General features: G+C 42.7%; 1 protein-coding gene across 2 annotated transcripts in view; it reads left to right on the forward strand.

Annotated features, from left to right (window-relative positions):
* The window catches only part of LOC122810283 (CKLF-like MARVEL transmembrane domain-containing protein 3), a 440,804-nt gene that overhangs the window by 359,098 nt on the left and 60,559 nt on the right, over positions 1-21,147 (forward strand). Inside the window, exon 3 of one of the 2 annotated variants that reach the window (XM_044081828.1) lies at positions 17,905-18,000. The exons of the other annotated variant lie outside the window; for it this stretch is intronic. Within the exon in view, the coding sequence (XP_043937763.1) occupies positions 17,905-18,000 (96 nt within the window). The remainder of the gene's footprint in view (positions 1-17,904; positions 18,001-21,147) is intronic. 2 annotated transcript variants of the gene reach the window in all.

A 21,147-nucleotide genomic window follows, 5' to 3' on the forward strand; every position in this document is an offset into this window, starting at 1 on the left:
CGAAGGCATGCTTGGTTAAAAGAACAAAGTTTACCTGATCATGTTAAACCAAAATTATTGGATGCTCAATTACAGCATCATACTTTGTTTGGTGTTAAGGCAGAAGAGGTGTTAAAAAAAATGGAGGATACAGCAAAATCAATGCAGACAGTAAAGGATTTCTTACTGGTTCAGCCACTTAGATTTAGCAGGAACTGGCCTTCTAAAAATTGGTCCTTTCCTGTGTCAGACAGGCCACAAAGAGGCAGATACAGACGCCCAAGAGGCAGATCTCAGCCCCAAGGCTCATACAGACCTAAACAATGGGGTGCTTTAACCCCCAAAGGCGGAGAAGACAAATCACAACCTTATAGGAAACAGTCCCAATGACTTTCCTGTACAAATGCCAAGCACTTACCTTTTGGCAGCACCCTTAGGGGGAAAACTAGCACTTTTCTCACAAAATTGGCACATGATCACTAAGGACAAATGGGTACTGAATATTGTTTCTCAGGGTTACATGTTCTACTTTCACACCCTACCAAGGTCAAAAGTTATGCCAGACCTGCCACAAAATCAGTGGGCAGAGGCACAAAAACAAATTTCTGCTCTCATGGACATGAGAGCTATTCAAAAAGTACCACAGCAAGAACAGGGGCAAGGTTTTTACTCAAGACTTTTCTTGGTACCTAGAAAGGACAAAGCCTGGAGACTAATGCTGGACCTGTCAATTCTAAATACTTTCCTGGATGTTCCAAAATTCAATGTTGACACAGCAGCAACTTCTACCCATGATGGGCAAGAAGGCTTGGCTAGTTACTTTGGACCTCAAGTTGGCATACCTGCATGTCCCAATCAGACAGTCTTGCAGAAGATATTTCCGATTCATAGCTGGCTCAGTGCATTACCAATTCTCTGCACTTCCCTTTGGCTTATCTACTGCACCCAGGGTCTTCACAAAATGCCTGGCACCAGTAATTGCATTTTGCAGACAAAAAGGAATTCAAATATACCCCTACTTGGACGACTGCCTTATTCAAGCAGAGAGCAAGGACATTCTACTAAAGCATCTGGCATTTGTAAAAAGATTACTAATTTGCCTAGGGTACATAGTAAACGAAAAGAAATCAAAACTAGTGCCCTCTCAAGAGATAATATTCTTGGGTGCAAGCTTAAATACAACTGCCCAGATGGCTTATCTCATGCCAGACAAGCAAAGGCAACTGACTCATTACTTTCAAATGATGGCAACAAAGACCCAGCTACCTGCAAGAAAAATTCTGCAGGCTTTGGGCTTCATGGCGTCCTGCATCCTGCTAATTCCATATGCAAGACTGCATATGAGGAAGCTACAATGGTATCTAAAATGTGTTTGGACTCAACATTGCCACAGCCTGGAAACAATAATAATTCTTATTCTCTGCCTGCAACAGGAGTTTCGATGGTGGGCACTGGCCTGTCACCACAACAAGGGACAGCCTTTCACTTTACCCACAGCCAGGGAGACACTAACAACAGATGCATTGGATTATGCCTGGGGGCACACATGGCAGGAAAATGTATTCAGGGCACGTGGCCCGAGGACCAAATGCATCTTCACATCAATCAAAAAGAGATGCTAGCTGTACAGAATGCCCTGACAGCCTTCAAGGATCTACTACATCCAGGACAACTATTACTAAAGACAGACAATACTATAGTTATGTGGTACATAAACAAGCAAGGGGGCACACATTCCTACCCCCTCTACAGGCAAGCCATGACTTTGTGGAACACAGCACTGACCTATCAAGTAAATCTGCAGGCACAATTCCTGCCAGGAAAGAAAAATACTCTGCAGACGAACTAAGCAGAAACCTCATGGACCCTCACGAGTGGAAACTAAATCCACAGGTCTCCAGCATGATAACAAGGAAATGGGGATGTCCGGACATGGATCTTTTTGCCTCCCCTCACAACTGCCAACTACAGAGATTCTACATAAGGACTTATCACTCACAAGCATGGAAAGTGGATGCTCTGTCATTCAGCTGGAAAACCCTAACAGTTTACGCCTTTCCACCACTGCCACTCCTTCCCAAGGTGCTCCTAAAAGTCAGACAAGAGAAGCCAAAAATGATTTTGATTGCCCCAGACTGGCCACACCAGCACTGGTACCCAATCCTAAAGAGCCTGTCTCAAGGCCCAGCATGAACTTTACCTCAAATTCCTCATCTTCTGACTCAACAAAACAATCAGATACTGCACAGCCAACTCAGAACCTTAAATCTGGCTGCACGGCAGGTAATATAGACACTCAGAACACACCTATCTCTAAAGCAGGTATGGATGTCATTTTGGAAGCCAGGAGGCCCAGCACCAGGAAATCTTATGCAGAAAAATGTAAGAGATTCTGTGCTTGGAACCAGGCACAAGGACTTGAACCACTTGTTCCAAATATTCCTCAGATTTTACAATACCTAACTGAGATGCTGGACAAAGGCCTATCCTTCTCATCAATTAAGATCCATGCCTCTGCCATTTCAGCTCATTACAATACGGAACCTCCTATTTTCTGTCATCCACTGCTAAGACAGTACCTCAGAGGGGCAAAAAACATAAGACCCCCCAAGGAGAGCACCGATACCTACATGGGACCTCAACTTTGTCTTAGAAAAGCTCACACTGCCTCCTTTTGAGCCAGCCAATACTGCTGATATAAAATTCTTATCATGGAAAACTGCTCAGCTCCTAGCAATAACTTCAGCAAGAAGAGTCTCAGAGTTACAGGCATTAATGGCAGTGGAACCTTTTATCATTTTTCATCCGGACAGGGTTTCACTAAGGACAAACCCAACATTTATGCTAAAGGTAGTATCCAGTGTGGTTCTTAACCAAACCATTCATTTGCCAACATTTTATCCAAATCCCCAGAATAAAGGAGAGAGACTTCTGCACTCTTTGGACATACACAGGCAGCTATGCTTCTACTTGGATAAAACAAACGCTTTCAGAAAAACTGAGCAACTGTTTGTAGCATATGCTGCAGGATCACAAGGAAAGGCTATCTCAAAGCAGATTATTTCAAAATGGATAGGACACTGTATTCGGTTCTGCTATGCACAGCATGGCAAGTCAGTGCCTAAGAATATTAGGCCGCATTCTACCAGGGCAGGAGCCATTTCAGCAGCCTTTCTCAGAGGAGTACCAACCAAGGAAATTTTGGAGGCTGCAACTTGGAGTTCAGTACACACGCTTACCAAGCATTATCACTTACCTCTTTACTCTAAATCCAGAGCAGGCTATGCCACTGCAGTTCTGCAGGGTCTCATAGCCACTCCTAATCCTATTTAGACCCAGCCGCCCAACCTCAGCTTTGGGATTCAACCCAAGTGTAATGACTGCAACAGTGAAACACGATGAACAAAGTACAGTTGTGTACCTACCATAAATGTTGATGTTCGAGTGTATTCACTGTTGCAGTCCAGGTTACCCACCCTCCATCCTCCTTTCTTTGCCGGGACTTATCTATACTTCTCTATCCTATACAACCTATGTGGTGTATTTGCTTGTAGATGAAGGTATTGTTTTATTTCTTACTGTATGTTTTTATAAGCAATATGTATTGCCTAACTTCTTTGGGGCACCTGACATCTGGGGCAAGAAAAACTGAAGAAAATGGTGTCGGCTGCATCTTATATACCCCTGGCACACTGACATCAGGGAAGAGGCGACAGCAACCGACGCCAGACCAGGACTTTGGAATTCAGGCCGACTGCTGGTAGCCTGCCAGCAGGATAACCCAAGTGTAGTGACTGCAACAGTGAATACACTCGAACATCTACATTTATGGTAGGTACACAACTGTACTTTTTCCTTCTTCCTACCAGTAATCATACACAGTTGCAATCCATTAAAAACAAATACTGAGGGAATGCCTGCACAATGTTTACACCTTATACATGCAGCCAAGTATTTGGGATTCAGCAATTCTAATGAGTTCACACCTGATTTTCATTGTCACTGTGCTGACAGCCCTGAATTTACACCATAAAAAGGCAACTGTGTAGTTAGGGAAGCTGAAGGTGAGGAGACTAGTTTATGTGGAAAATACAGAAGAGAAGCTATTACATTCGGCTATATCGGCACAGAAGATTAATGTACTTGAGAAGGTATACTTGCATTTTGTCAGCTAAATACTGTATATGCTGAAATGTAATTAAGAAAAATGTCTTTAATAGTTGATATATATATATATATATATATATATATATATATATATATATATATATATATATATATATATATATATATATACATACACACGCACATACAGGTTTACTGTCATTTACTTGAAGTGGACTTGGTCGAATGGTCGTATCATCGACTCACATCCACGAAAACTCACATTGCTGAAGTCCAGTATTGCCAGAATATATGTCGAATTCAACCTAGGAATGAGCATTAACATGGGTTGAGATAGAGGCAATATTTGTACTTTGGCAGTTTCAGAGTTTGACATTGCCAACATTTGAGTTTCAGGTTTTGCGCAAAGTGGATTTGACTGAGTCCACTTCAAGTAAATGATAGCAAACCATACATACATACATATATGCATTAGTTAGAAGTATACTGATGGCATGAGCATGTATGTCAGGACATTTCACAGTTATACATGATTGGCAATAACTTAAAATGGAGTGTTCTGTATTAACTCTGTAGACATGTTTCAGGGACAGTTAATTTGCTAGCACATTCAGCATTTCAGTGATGGCTTGTTAGCAAAATGTGTTATTTGCTTGTTCTTTTGGGGGTGGGAGAGAAAAGCTGCATTTCTGTTTTGGCACAAACAAGGATATGTTGCTCTCCTTTTTTTGCATTGAGCCTGTTCGTATTTCAAATCTCTAGAATGTTTTATGTTTCTCCAGAGGGTAATACTGAAATGCTACCTTTCCTGTTTTATCTGGGAACAGTAATTTTGTAGTTATGTGATAGTTGTCTGTGTTATCCTTCTGTTGTCTTTTAGGACACCTAGGATTTATGGCACCCAGGCATCTCAATCCTCAAAGACCAACCTTTACTGGTACTGAGAATCAGGTCATTGTGGAAGCTTTTAGTCAACATTGTGCCTTTCTGTTTGAGAGAGGAAGTGAAGATAGGTCGAGTAGAATGCAAATCGGGTAGCAGATAGTTGCAGACATCAATGCAGTAGATGGAAACAGCAGAAGATATGATCAGGTACACTGCAGGGCCACAGGGCCACCAACATGATCTCATCTGCACAGAGGAGAGCAGCTGCAGTGGCCCATGATTGGATAGATACCGGGGGGGGGGGCCTGCTACAGAGCCACTAGTAACAGCTAATGGAGAGTTCCTGTCTACTGTCACGGATGCAAACAGCTCCCAGGAAAGTGCAGAACAGCATGTCCTTGACATTGGTGCTACTGTTTCAGGGACAGCAAGCATGTCCCAGGAGGAGCTTCCAGGTATTTTTTTGTTTCTCAATTGTTAAATACTGTTGCATAGTAAAACAATTTAAATCAACACGTTAGTTCTGTTTCACAAAAACTTTTTTTGGGGGGGGGGATTGAAGAGTGCTATCGTTAACAACACATTCTGATTGATTACACATGGACTTAGGTTGGACTTCTCATCCAAGTTCTTGTTGAAAGTATAGTTGATGGACATATAAAGGGGGAAAAGTATTACCCCCTGTGTTACTGTTAATTGTGATAATGTTGTCCTTACCTTTTGCTTAACTTCTTCCAGGACCATCCAGCATAGGGAGCATACCATCATCCGCACATGGTAAGCCAAACATTTTTATGTCAATACTGATGAGCTGCTCAAAGAAATATTTTACTGTGTGATGTTGATGTCAGGACTGTTGTGTGTATTGCTGTACTGTCTAATAGTGGCACCACTGTTATTTTGTTCTTGTGTTTGTTGCTTATTACCACAGGTGATCCTAACAGTGGAAGTGTGGGACTTCTACCACCTGATGTCAGAGTATCAGCAGACTCTGTTGATGATGGTAGCCAAACAGAAGTACAGTCAGGGAGTGCCGAGGTTGAATCTGACACAGAGGTTGACATACAGCCATCACCTGAAATTCCATTGGACACAGCCAGTAGGCCTACGCCTACCCATTCCAGTGAGCCCTAAGATGTTGGACAGGTGGAGGGCGAGACAATTGATCAGGAAAGTGTGTTTACTGCTGCTTCAGTGCCTATTTACTCTAGCCGTAGCCAAAGTGTGGGCAAGGTGCCACGCAGGAGGGTTGTTAAGGTTGCTTGGAGGAGGTCTGCTGTTCATCCTCCAACTGATCGAGGTGTCTTTTCCTGAGCCACTCAACGTAAGTTTAGGGTCATCATGGAGACACAGGCATGTTTCCATAGGTCCTCCAAAGAAATGCTTAGGGTTGTAGATGTGGCACAGGCTGACATGCATGACTATCTCCACTGTGTTGCCAGTTTAATGGATCAGATGAATGACATGTTGGAATGAGCAGTGTCAGTGATGGAACATCTGCTGGGAAGGGGACGGCATCCTCATGGCCGTAGGTCAGCCACATCATCTGCTGTTAGCCAACATGGCCATGCCCAATCATGCTCCCATAGTGGAATACTTCCACTGTTCTATCAGTGGTTGAGCTGCCACACCCAGACATGGCAGGCCATGGGGTCATGGTCCTGGGCATCCTTGTGAGGATAGCTCGTCCAGCAGACATCAGTCACGTTCAGGTAGCAGCAGTGCATCTGACCATGGGCATGGATGTACCACTGCAAATCCTCGCAGAGCCAGTTCTTGGGGTCGGGTATGACAGTGATGAACTGCCACATGTACCATGCACAGCTCATACCTATCAGAAATGCCAAGACATAGAACTAGCACATAGCTTGCTGTTTTCATGCAGACACTCATACACCAGTTTCACCTGGAGGATCCATACAGACACGCACACAATAGTTACATGGTTCAGCTGTGAAGCTTAAACTCATTTTGTCTCCTTGGCTGTTTGTTGCTTTATTTGAAATTCTGCCTGCATCTCTTTGTTAGTCACATGCACTCACCGACCTTTTATGTCAGCCTAAGTTTCCTTTCCACCCACACAACACCCTGTGCAAGTGATATTTGTTGCCTTATCCGAATTTCTGCCTGCTTCTCTTTCTTACTCACACACACACACATGGTGCTTAGTAGGTCTGGATTTGTGATGCTGAATTGATAATTATACCTTTGACTTATATTGGTCTTAGAAAGTTAGATAGCTGACAGCATCAAAATTTTTCCATCTTTATTGTTAATAATCTTGTGAGGCTTGTGAAGTCTGAAACTGAAATATGTATCATTATTTTCTAATTTCTGTCTTTAATGATTTTCCATTGCAAACATATGGTCGTAAACTGATGGCATGCAGTGATAGTCACTACTTTTCAGAGGTATGACTGCGTGAATCTTTGAGGCCCAAGGTCTGCTGTTTAATATGAACACATGTAAGTCAAACAAGTCTCTGCTGTCACATGTTAAGGTCATTTCTGTACAAATCTCCCACCTTTTACTTGGTTACACTGCCACGTAACAGCATGCAAGGATATGCCAGTCATTCATATTATTACACAGTACACTGCAGGTTCAACACTTGCCTTGTAAATCACGCAGTTACAACTGTTTTAGTTCAGGGCTGACTCTGATGCAAGCAGTACACAGCCAGTACATAGGTAGGTAAAGGCTGTGAGTCTTGCTTGGCATCATTGTTACTATATGTATGTGCGTAGGAGGAAGGTTTTAGGCCATTAGATGATGAGTGGGTGTGCTATGCATTGTCTCTTAGCCAATACAAGGACATATTGAGCACGCCTATGTCTGCCTACACCCACAACAGATGCTGCTGCTCCCGTGACTTCTCACCTGCATGTGGCTGTGATGACCTTGCCATTGGTGGTGGGATGTGTGCCTCTTCCCCTTGTTGATCCTGCTGAAGCTGTTTTCTCAGTATGATGTTGTGTAGCGTGACACATACTGTGAATATTTCAGTACATGTCCATGTATTGTACTGCAGGTCTTCCCCACATGTATCTAGGCATGGGAACCACGACTTCAGCATCCCAAACACACACTCTGTGATATTTCTGGTTTGAGCATGTGCCTTATTATGGCGTCTTCAGCAGGTGTGTGTGCATTTCTGATGGGTGTCATCAGCTATGATTCAGAGCATAACCTGCATCCCCCCATTAAATGACCCAGTGGGATATCTCCCCAGTGAACATCTGATACATTTGGGAAATGTGCCAGAAATGTAAAAGGCAGATCTGCCAGTAAAAGGCAGATCATGTCTCCTAAACCTGATGGACTTCTTTGAAGCAGTCACCAAAGCCGTAGATGAGGGTAAGGTGGTTCACACAGCCTATCTAGATCTCGCCAAGGCTTTTGACACCATCCCCCACTATGGAATTATAGATAAACTCACTAAACTAGATATAAATCCCTATGTCACAAGATGAGTTGCCAACTGGCTCACTGACAGAACCCACACTGTGAAAGTAGCAGACTCCAAATCCAGCTTCAGACCAGTGAGAAGTGGAGTACCACAGGATCCAGTCTTGGGTCCTCTCCTGTTTGGTATCTACTTCACTGAAGTACAGGCCAACACAGAAGGTCTTTGGCTAATGAAGTTCGCAGATGACTGCAAACTATGAGCCATAATCAAAACTCCAAAAGATGTGGACATCCTACAAAAGGGCCTTGCTGAGACAGATGCCTAGTGTCAAAGCCATGGCCTCAAGCTCAATGCCAAAAAGTGCATTGTCATTCCTTTTGGTAAAAACTCAGTACCCATGAACTACCACATAGGTGGTAGTCTACTTAACACCGAAAGTGTGATGAGACCTTGGGACACAGGTGGACAGTAGTCCCTCCTTTGATAATCACATCGCCACAGTAGTCAGGAAATCCTTCTATGTGGCACACCTCATCACAAAAGGTTTCTCCTCCAGGAAAAAAGAGGTCATTGTTCCCCTCTACTCGTCACTCATTAGACCCATTATAGAGTACAATGCCGCTTTTGGTATGTACCTCACAAGACATCTACAACAACTGGAAAGGCCACAGAAATACCTCACAAAGAGGATTACCAGCCTGAAAGAGATGCCCTATGCAGACTGTCTCAAAAAACTGCAGCTTTACTCCATTGCATATCGCCTACTCAGAGGCGATCTGTGCCTAACACACAAAGCTATGTCAAACCCAGAGCTTTTAGACATGCTCCTCTTAAAGAAATCCCAATCCCTACGAGCTACACGCTCTAGGGACCTAAACCTCATCAACACAATAAACAGAACATGCTGGAGGGATAGATTCCTGTCCCAGAGACTTCCCATACTCTGGAACAAACTACATATCTATATCAAACAAAGCTCCTCATTAGCACTCTTCAAGAAAAATCTTGATGATTGGATGGGAGATGGGAAATTCACCCTGGGGATCACTTCTGTGGCTCTGCTCGACTGTGGCACAGGAAAATAATTTTCTTGGGTGGCGAAAGCCAGGGTACCTTTGGCTAGGCTTATATAGGCCCTAGGGCCAATAGCCTAGTACCTACATATGAACCTATGTGAGTTGTGGTAACTCCATGGGTTGCCAGCAGACATTCAAGGTGATTCCCTTGGCATTACACATGACTTGGCAGTTAATAGAGTGGAAGCCCTTTCTGTTAATGCAGAGCCTTCCCTGTTCCCCAGGTGATGGCTTAATATCTATATGTGTGCAATCTATGGCACCCAGTACTTCAGGGTAGTGTGCTACAGGGTAGAACTCCTGCATATTTCTGACCCTATCCTCAGGAGTAATGGGGAAGTATATGTTTGAGCAAAGCGTTCAGGAATTGATGGAGGATCCTAGATGCTCATGCCTGTGACACCCCCAGCATGTTCCCTGTTGGTCTCTGAGTCTGAACGGTACCTGCAGCTAAAATTCTAAGTGCTACACATACAATTGTTTCCACTAGGATGGGTTTCCCTCAGTTTGTCCTGGCTGTTAGTTGAAGATGGCAGAGATTGCAGAGATGTTCATCGTGTTTCATGGTTGCAGTCATGACTGTAGGGTTCTCCCCTGCCGGCAGGCAGCCCTCGGTCGGCTAGAATCCCAAAGTCTGGGTCCGGCGTCGGCTGTTCAACCATGTTCCCTGACGTCAGAGCGCCAGGGGTACAAAGCTGACAGCCGACGCCATCTTCCCCAGTCTTTCCTGCCGTGCGGTGATGGCAGTTCGCAAGTGCCAGTCGGCAGACTCCTGACGAATTTTTCTGATATACTTCGGTCCGAAGACTTTCTTCTCCACTCAAAGCTAAGTACCCCGTTGGGGAAACTTTTTTTTCTTGCTCCACTCCGATGTCAGAAAAAGTTAATAATTGTATTTCATGTGGGAAGCAAATACCTCATAAGGATTTTCATTCTTACTGTATTCCTTGCTTAGGCCCTGACCACGACGTAGCTAGTTGTCGGTTTTGTGCTAGATTCAATCAACGTACAATTAAGCGAAGTTACGATTTTATCTTTCATTACTTGGGTAGGCGCTTTAACTACAAAATGTCGTCGGATACGGTCCTGGCTACCGGAGTTCACAAACGTCGCAAGGATAAAGACAGGCCTCCGAGGTCCAAATCTGATGATAGCGCACAAGCGGAGCCAGCTTCAGGTTCGGCCGTCATCAGTGAGGCGCTTTTTCAGCCCCTGTTGTCGGACATTTCAGAACCGATGGCCGAAACGGACTCTCATGAGGAGCCAACCAGGCCTTTAAATATTTCTGTTGCAGGACCTTCGGACAATGCTCCTTCGGATGGGACCGGAGCCGCTGTGCAGGTACCGGCTTCCGAAGAGGTTTTCAGGCCTACTCAGCTACTAGTAAAGGCAAAGACAAAGACAAAGGCAAAGACTCCTTCTAAATCAAAGACTTCAACACAGGCCTCTTCTGAACCTGCTCCCAAGTCACAGAAACAGTTACTCAAGATGGCGGAGGATTTACTTACTATGATTAGGGGTTCACATCCCCCTCCAGACAAAAGGCCAAGGCAGGATGTTTATTATGATTCCTCTGATCAGGCTTCTGTTTCCTCAGTTTCTTCTTCTGATCAGGAATATTCTTTCCCTCCTTATGAGGATTCTGATACTGAAGAATCCATTCCTTCAGCTTCTCCCCCTGAGGATATCTCTTTTGGGGAAACTTTGCATGAAATGAGGGAACATTTCCACTGGGAAGGAAGAGTATTCGGAATCCAAGAAAAGACTGAGGGATTTTCTTCTTCTTCCCCAACATAGACCCCTGGCTATTCCTCCTGTTTTGGATATTGTGGATGATGCCTTTTCAGAGGCTAACTTAACCCCTGACTCTTTTCCTCCTGCTCCTGTTTACAGGGTTCCTGATTCCCATCAGTTTTTATACAAGAACCCTTCTGCTGACCCTGAAACCATTTCTCAGGGTCCTAAGGGAGTTAAGGCCGCTTCTGCCAAAAATCCCATTCCTACTGAAAAGGATTCTCGATCCTTAGAAAGATGGGGCAAAAAGGTGTACGCTTCTGCTACTTCATTAGGGCTTTAAACTGTCAGTTTCATATGGATTTGATGCCTTGGAGGCTTCTTGTAGGGCTGCGGCCTCTGGCACAGTCATTAGAAGGCATGCATGGCTAAAGGAACAAAATTTACCTGAACAAGTAAAGGCTAAATTATTGGATGCTTCTGTTCAGCATAATGTTTTGTTTGGATCAAAAGCTGAAGAGGTGATTAAAAAGATGGAGGATAAGGCGAAATCCATGCAAACAGTTAAAGATTTCTTACAAGTACAGCCACCTAGATTTAGCAGGAATTGGCCTTCAAAAAATTGGTCCTTTCCCACTTCAGACAGGCCTCAGAGGGGTAGATATAGATGCTCCAGAGGGAGGCCTCAAACACAAGCTGCTTATAGACCAAGACAGTGGACTGCCTCCACCCCTAGGGGAGGAGAGGACAGATCACAATCTCAAAGGAAACAAACTCAATGACTGCCTCTGTTGGGCTACAGGAACTTCTTGCCTGGAAGCCCCTCTCAGAGGAAAACTCTCTTTTTTTTATCAAAATTGGACTCAAATAACCCAAGACAAATGGGTTTTGGATGTGGTTTTAAGAGGTTACAAATTCCATTTTCATACCTTGCCAAGGCCAAGCGGATGGCCAGACCTTCCAAAACATCAATGGACGGAGGCCTTAAACCAGGTGGAAGCTCTTTTGGCTATGAATGCCATAGAACTGGTTCCTCTTTCAGAGATGGGAAAAGGTTTTTACTCAAGGCTCTTTCTAGTCCCAAGGAAGCAAAACTCATGGAGACCCATTCTGGATCTGTCGGTCTTGAACACCTTTCTAGAGATTCCAAAATTCAAGATGCTTACTCTACAGCAGCTACTTCCAATGCTGTCCAAAGATGCATGGATGGTAACTTTGGATTTAAAGGAGGCATATTTACACATTCCCCTCAGGCAGGATTGCAGAAAATACCTCAGGTTCAAGGCCGGATCGAGGCACTTTCAATTCTCTGTGCTGCCCTTTGGATTGTCTGCTGCGCCCAGGGTCTTCACCAAATGCCTGGCTCCAGTAGTAGCTTACTGCAGACTCAAGGGAATTCAAATTTACCCTTATCTGGATGACTGTCTAATTCAGGCAGACAGCAAGGATGTCTTACTCCAGCATCTAGAATTTGTATAGAACCTCCTCAAGTTCCTGGGATTCTCTGTAAACATAAAAAAGTCAAATTTGACACCATCACAACAGATAACTTTTCTGGGTGCACTTCTAAACACCACAACCCAGATGGCATTTCTGACATCCGAAAAACAATTACAGCTGGCTTCAACTTTCAGAACCTTGGCAACTCTAACTCAACTATCTGCAAGGAAATTCCTGCAGGCTTTGGGTTACATGGCCTCCTCCATCCTTCTCGTACCATATGCAAGACTACACATGAGGAAAATACAGTGGTACCTAAAAAGTGTATGGTCTCAGCATTGCCACAGTTTAGACATACTGATCTCTGTCCTTCCTTGCCTTCAAAAGGAATTTCTTTGGTGGTCCAGGGCATGTGCTCTAAACAAAGGGAAACCCTTCCGTCTGCCTCCTGCCACTCAGATTCTAACCATGGACGCCTCGGATTATGCTTGGGGAGCCCATTTTCAGGGCAATTGTTTGCAGGGCCTTTGGACAAAGGATCAGAAGCACCGGCATATCAATTTAAAGGTAATGTTAGCTGTTCAGAAAGCTCTATTGGCCTTCAGGAATCTTTTACAACCAGGACAACTGCTAATACGGACAGGCAACACCACAGTTATGTGGTACATAAACAAGCAAGGGGGATCTCATTCCTACCCCCTTTGCAGACTAGCCATGGATCTATGGAACACAGCTCTAGCTTGCAATCTGGATCTTCAAGCTCAGTTTCTACCAGGGAAACTAAACTTCCTGGCAGACAGTCTGAGCAGAAACCTTTCGGATCCACACGAGTGGATGCTGGACACCAAAATTTTCAGGATGATAACAGCAGTTTGGGGATGTCCTCACATAAACCTCTTTGCATCCCATCTCAATCATCAACTACAGAATTTTTGCACCAGGACTTTCCACAGAGAAGCTTGGAAAGTGGACGCCCTGTCATTCAGTTGGAGGAACCTCTCGGGATATGCCTTTCCACCTCTTCCTCTTCTTCCACGGGTTTTATTGAAGATAAAACAGGACAAGCCCAAGATGATAATCTTGCTGGCTCCAAATTGGCCTCGGCAGTTTTGGTATCCAACTCTAAAAAACCTATGCCTGGAGCCCCCTTGGGTTTTACCTCAGTCTCCAAACCTTCTGTCCCAACATCAGGGTCAGGTTCTACACTCTCATGTCAGAACTCTCAGCCTGGCGGCCTGGTTAATCCAGGGCCTTTGATTTCTTCTTTACTGCCCAAGCAGGTTATGGATGTCATTTTAGAAGCCAGACGTCCTAGCACTAGAAAATCTTATGCAGGAAAATGGAAAAGATTTTGTTCCTGGATGCAGGCTCAGGATTCTGATCCTCTTCTTCCTAACATTACTTTAATTTTACTTTACTTGACAGATCTCTTACATAAGGGTCTCTCTTTCTCTTCCATTAAGATTCATGCCTCTGCTATTTCTGCTCATTATAATACAGACCCTCCCATATTTTCCCACCAGCTCATGAGACAGTTTCTCAGAGGAGCTAAGAACTTAAGACCTCCTAGATCTCCTCCCATTCCTGCTTGGGATCTCAACTATGTTTTGGAAAAACTAACCTTGCCTCCTTTTGAGCCTGCTGCCTCTTCTGACACTTGGAAGACAGCTATCATGTTAGCCCTAACTTCTGCCAGGAGAGTTTCAGAGTTACAAGCTCTTATGGCTGTGGAACATTATATCATTTTTCATCAAGACAGGGTATCTTTGAGGACTAATCCTACCTTCATGCCTAATGTGGTTTCCAAAGTGGCTTTAAGTCAAACTATCCACTTGCCAACCTTTTTCCTCACTCCTCAAAATAAAGGGGAAAGGATCTTACATTCCTTGGATGTACACAGACAACTATGTTTTTACCTGAACAGAACCAAGGACATCAGAAAATCAGAACAATTGTTTGTTTCTTATGCTTCAAGTTCCCAAGGTAAAGCCATTTCAAAACAGACCATTTCTAAATGGATTTCTCATGGTATCAGATTTTGTTATCCTCACCATGGAAAGCAAATCTCAGGGAGTATACGGACTCATTCCACCAGAGCTGCTGCCACTTCTGCGGCCTTCCTCAGGGGAGTTCCTACCAAGGACATTTTGGAAGCTGCAACTTGGAGTTCAGTGCATACTTTTTCTAAACACTACAATCTACCTCTGTACTCTAAGTCTAGGGCAGGCTTTGCCTCTGCAGTCTTGCAGGGCCTTTTAGCCGCCCCTTCCTCTTTATGACAACCTCCCTTTCTTTCAGCTTTGGGATTCTACCCTACAGTCATGACTGCAACAGTGAAACACGATGAACATAGTACAGTTGTGCACACCTACCATAAATGTAGATGTTCGAGTGTCTTCATTGTTGCAGTCTGGGTTTCCCTCCCTCCTGTCCCCTCTTATTTTTACTTTTGTGTATTTCCTTTTCTCACCATTCTTCTGAGGTGTATTTGCAAAGGTAATGGGACCTTTTTCATTTTGGGACTCCTGACATCTGGGGCAAGAAAAACTGGAGAAGATGGCGTCGGTTGTCAGCTTTGTACTCCTGGTGCTCTGACGTCAGGGAGCATGGTTGAACAGCCAATGCCGGACCCAAACTTTGGGATTCTGGCCGACCGAGGGCTGCCTGCCGGCAGGGGAGAACCCTACAGTCATGACTGCAACAGTGAAGACACTCGAACATATACATTTATGGTAGGTGTACACAACTGTACTTTCCTGTAGTGTGTCTCTGTCCAACCTGTAGCGCTGTACAGTTTCCACATCATGTAGGTTGTGATAACTTACCCAGGGTCTGAAAAGTCTTCTCGTTCTTGGCATTGGTCTATTAGCAGCAACAACATAGACTTCAGCCTGTTGCACATACACATGAATTAAAGCAACAGTGGCCCCTAGCATTGTTTCTGTATAGATTTCATTCTGTAGCTGTATTCCAATAGGTTTTAAAATTTGCAGAGAAAACCAGCACTGAGTCTACACATTTGCTTTCTAGCTTGTTGAATAGCTCCTCCATCTTGGATTGGTTGATTAGAATACAGTTCAGTTGGTTATGCTGTATGCTGTGGTTTTTACCTTGTTTACACAGCTGTGCATGGTTCTACACACTGTGTAAAGCTTATTGAATCCAAAACAGTGCGCTACCATGTGAGCATCGTGGTGCAACAAGTACATGGTGTAAACAGACCATATAGGCTTTATTGAATCTGGCTGTGTACGTTTTCCTGAATGTGTTTTAAAACAACACTCTTTTGTCAGATGCAAATAAAGAAGTGGCAACAAGAAGAGGCTTGTCAGGGATATGTTGATCCTGTCTTATCTGTCGGGGGACAAAATTACTCATATGGGTTGTGCATGGGGAGCTTGTTTCTGAACTTGAGGCAGTATAACTTTTTGGGTTTGACAGCTGTGTCTTTTCATTTTTTGTACTCCTTCCTCTGATGTGAATTCTTGGAATTCATCTTCATTTACATAAAAAAAAAATATTTGTATCTATAGACTTTGAATCTTTTAATCCTGGCTTATAACTGGTGCACTTTTGAAGATGTAGTTTAAGGCATATTGTTTTAGCTCCATTATTTTAGTATTTATGTAACTACTGAATCAATTATTTACTAATTTACAGTCCTCCTCTGTTGCAAATCACTGTGTATATCTGCATCTCACTCTCCCATCTCTGAGTATTTAGACCACCTTTGTTTACATATTTTCTCCTGCCTGATTTGATACTTCAGTGGAATGGGTAAAGGATATATTTTTTTTTGGATACCTTGCCAGGACTCTCCCTGTTTATGAGAGGAGAGCATGTAGTAATGTTAATTATTAATTATTTTTGTGTAACTTTCCCTGTATTTAGTAGTACTATACTGTTGTAATACACAAATGAAAGTTTTCATTTTCCCTTTGTTCTTCCAGAAGAGTAGAGGTATCTCCAGGATGGTTAGCTGTTTATCTTCCTGAAGTTTTTGGTGTACAGATCAGTTCCTGCACCTTAGCTGTTTTTAACTTTATGTATTTACAGTTTTAAAGCCATAAAGGAAAAAAAATAATTGAGAAAATTAAGAAGTAAAAGTGTGGTAAGGTCTTATGATAACAGAGGACAAACGATGTTGATGGTTTCCCATCCACAGGGTCCAGGGTACCCAGCTTTATGTCAGAGATATCCCTGTGTCTTATGTCATATTATTAGAAATCCTTTTAAGGGCCATGATAAAGTAGCACAGAGAGAGAGAGAGAGTATGCAGTCATTTTTCCTGGGCTTACTAATAACAAAGACAAAGTATGGGGTAGATGACCAAATTAAATTTTAGCAATATTCTGTTATAACGTTCTGTAAGGTTTTGCAGCCTCAGTCAGTTATGCTAGAGAGGGTCACTGCTGAATGGGGGAAAAGATTATGAAACATTGCACATAAAAAAAAAAAAATTAATTTCCATTGTGGTCAGCTAGACTTGACCAAATGAATTTGAGTCTGTAGGTCTCTGAATAACTAACCATAGGGAATAAGTTCCTTAGTATCTTAGCTGTTCCACTTGTTTTTCATTAGCATTAATAAAGTTCCAGGGAGGTACTTGAAACTCACTTTTCCTGTATTCTGCTATTTTGCTGTTTATTTTTTTTTTGTTTTCTTTTAGTTTAAGATGATCTGCATTAACCATTTGTATTAACTGTGCCTTTTCCATACCTTTCACCTATTTTTAATGTACTTAGTTGAATTTACATTCTGCATTAAAGGTAGAACTGTAAGGACTACATTAAATTGTGTCTCAAAACAGTAGCTTTATAGCTGACCACAGGTACTGTTCATCTAGCCATAATGTGTAGTCTATATACTTCAAAAACACAGGATATTGAGTTGTGATATACTCCTAAGTTGCATATAAAGCCAAGCAGTTTTATAGCTAATGTTTACATTGCAAAACTGACTAATGTTTCTTCTTCATTTAGAAAAAAATATTCTACTCTGTTACATTAAACTTTCCAAGAGTATACAGTAAGAATATGTCCAAAAATGTGAGAGTTCTACCATGTTCCTACTCATTGTAACCTTTGTCTGTAAGTCAATATTTTATGAGTACCCTGTTAAAATGAAATAACGATGATCAGTATTTAAAATGTAACTGGACAGTGGAAACCCTGCTGACTCTGCACCCCAGTACTGCAGCAAATAAGATATTGTTAGAAGGACATTAGATACTTTTTGTTTTGTGTTTTATGACAGGATTTCCTACGTTGTGTCAGTGCTGCAATTGTATACTTTGCTATATCAATAGTTGCAGTTTCCAGAGCTTACAATGGAGCAGCAAAAGCTGGAGGGGTAAGTACTTTTGATAGTGGTAATATTACTTTGTGCTATTTCCACATTGTGAATTCATTTTGACATACTTAACCATCACAGGAACTGATACAACGATGGTAATATCATCTGTTTACCAGAGTAGAGACATACATTCTCAGGCAATCAGTACAGCCCCAGAGGCATTTAGCAACCATTAATGTTGCATCCATGCCCAAAGGGATCCATCTGAAGATTGCGTCTTTTTAATGGCAACACTGTCATTCTTTTAGGATCAACTTTAGAATATGTTTTTGCCAAAAAATACTCCTAGTACCTGTATCTTACAGCTTTTAATTATATCAGTTACTCATTTAAATCATGTTTCTGCTTTGGAATAAAAATGCTATAGGCTGATATAAATAGCACTGTCCAAGTTATTTTTAACACTCGCCTTATATCACTGGAAAGCAACTGCAGAGTGAAGGTGTGAAAATAAAATTGTCATTCCAAGCACATGCCTGTGCCCATTGTCTCATAATTGGTCTGTGTTGTGAATTTCATTTCATGTTTTACATTTGCCTTAAAGGAATAAGGCTGATGCATTAAATGCGTTTTTTGTTGTCAATAAAACTAGTCTTAAAATTAGTAACTAATCAAGTCATGGTGATTTTCTGTAAGTTAATGAACAGTGAAGCTTAAGTGCTAACACTTTATCAACATTCGTGTATAATAAACACTTTTCTCCTTGGGAGAAACAGATATTTTTTGTTCACAACTCAGTATGAGACTCAAATAATGCCTCTCTAAAATATATCAGTAGAGAATGCATCCCTGGAATTGTGTTTTACATATTCCTTAGTACATTCCAGTTTGCTGTTATTGAAAGATTTGCTTTAAAAACTAAATGTCAGTTATAGATCATATACTTCAGCTGTTTCTCCCCTTCATTAATTCATTTCCAGATTATGTGTTTTTTCTCTAGTTCTGTTTTGTAGAAACTACTTTAAGCAAATCTGGATGGACTATCATGATGCATTTTCAGAGAAGAATGCTGTGATCTTGCCTGGGGTTGGTTTTCAGTTTTAGTTGTATTTTTTTTTTTAATTATTATTTTGTGTATGTATTTTCCCTTTTTTTAATGTTTCTGGTTGATAGAAAGTCTTAAGAGTTTGAAAATGCAAATGCAGTTTGGTTTGTCATTTAGAGCAGTGAAGTGTTTTAGATGGGAATATGAGGGCGCATTCTGTCTTGTACAGAGTTTACTCTTTCCCTGCTGTTGTTCAACTGTGGAGTTAGTATATCTAATCAGGGGTGTGTGAGGGGACAGTGTCATGTACATGCAGTGTTAGTACATCTAATCAGGGGGGTGAAGGGACAATGTCATGCACATGCAGTGTTAGTGTATATAATCAGGGGGGTGTGAAAGGACAATGTCATTCACATGCAGTGTTAGTATATCTAATCAGGAAGGGGTGTGAGGGGACATTGTCATGCACATGCAGTGTTAGTATATCTAACCGGGGGGTATGAGTGGACAGTGTCACGAACAATGCAGTGTGAGTATACCTAATTGGAGGGGAGGTGAGGGGACAATGTCATGTACATGCAGTGTTAGTATATCTAATCGGGGGGTGTATGGGGACAGTGTCATGCACATGCAGTGTTTGTATATATAATCAGGGAGGTGTGAGGGGACAATGTCATGCACATGCAGTGTTAGTATATCTAATCAGGAGGGGGTGTGAGGGGACATTGTCATGCACATGCAGTATTAGTATATCTAACCAGGGAGGTATGATGGGACAGTGTCATGTACATGCAGTGTGAGTATACCTAATTGGAGGGGAGGTGAGGGGACAATGTCATGTACATATAGTGTTAGTATATCTAATTGGGGGGTGTATGGGGACAGTGTCATGCACATGCAGTGTTAGTATATCTAATCAGGGGGGTGTGAGGGGACAGTGTCATGTACATGCAGTGTGAGTATAGCTAATTGGGGTGAGGGGACAATGTCATGCACATGCAGTGTTAGCACATCTAATCGGGGAGTGAAGGGACAATGTCATTCACTTGCAGTGTTAGTATATGTAATTGGGGGGATGTGGGGGACAATGTCATGCACATGCAGTGTTAGTATATCTAATCAGGGGGGTGTGAGGGGACAGTGTCATGTACATGCAGTGTGAGTATAGCTAATTGAGGGGGTGAGGGGACAATGTCATGCACATGCAGTGTTAGCACATCTAATCGGGGAGTGAAGGGACAATGTCATGCACATGCAGTGTTAGTATATCTAATCAGGGGGGTGTGAGGGGACAGTGTCATGCACATGCAGTGTTAGTACATCTAATCAGGGGGGTGTGAGGGGACAATGTCATGCACATGCAGTGTTAGTATATCTAATCAGGGGTGTGTGAGGGGGCAATGTCATGCACATGCAATGTTAGTACATCTAATCGGGGAGGTGAGGGGACAATTTCATGCATATGCTGTGTTAGTATACCAAATCAGGGGGGGTGTGAGGGGACAATGTCATGCACATGCAGTGTTAGTATGTCTAACTGGGGGGTGTGAGGGGACAATGTCATGCACATGCAGTGTTAGTACATCTAATCAGTGGTGTGTGAGAGGACAATGTCATGCACATGACGAGCCTGGTCTGTAATGCCATGGAATGTATCATCATGGAACTTATAAACAAAGACATTGGTAATCTCCAAACTCTGGACCCCACCCAGTTCGGGTTTGTAAAAGGCAGATCATGTCTCCTAAACCTGATAGACTTCTTTGAAGCAGTCACCAAAGCCGTAGACTAGGGTAAGGTGGTTCACACAGCCTATCTAGATCTTGCCAAGGCTTTTGACACCATCCCCCACTCTGGAATTATAGATAAACTCACTAAACTAGGTATAAATCCCTATGTCACAAGATGGGTTGCCAACTGGCTCACTGACAGAACCCACACTGTGAAAGTAGCAGACTCCAAATCCGACTTCAGACCAGTGACAAGTGGAGTACCACAGGTTTCAGTCATGGGTCCTCTCCTGTTTGGTATCTACTTCTCTGAAGTACAGGCTAACACAGATGGTCTTTGGCTAACAAAGTTCGCAGATGACTGCAAACTAGGAGCCATAATTGAAACTCCTAACAATGTGGACATCCTACAAAAGGGCCTCACTGAGA

Source organism: Protopterus annectens, chromosome 8.part1 (assembly GCF_019279795.1).
Source record: "Protopterus annectens isolate FY-2018-M chromosome 8.part1, PAN1.0, whole genome shotgun sequence".
In the NCBI taxonomy this organism is placed as follows: Eukaryota; Metazoa; Chordata; order Ceratodontiformes; family Protopteridae; genus Protopterus; species Protopterus annectens.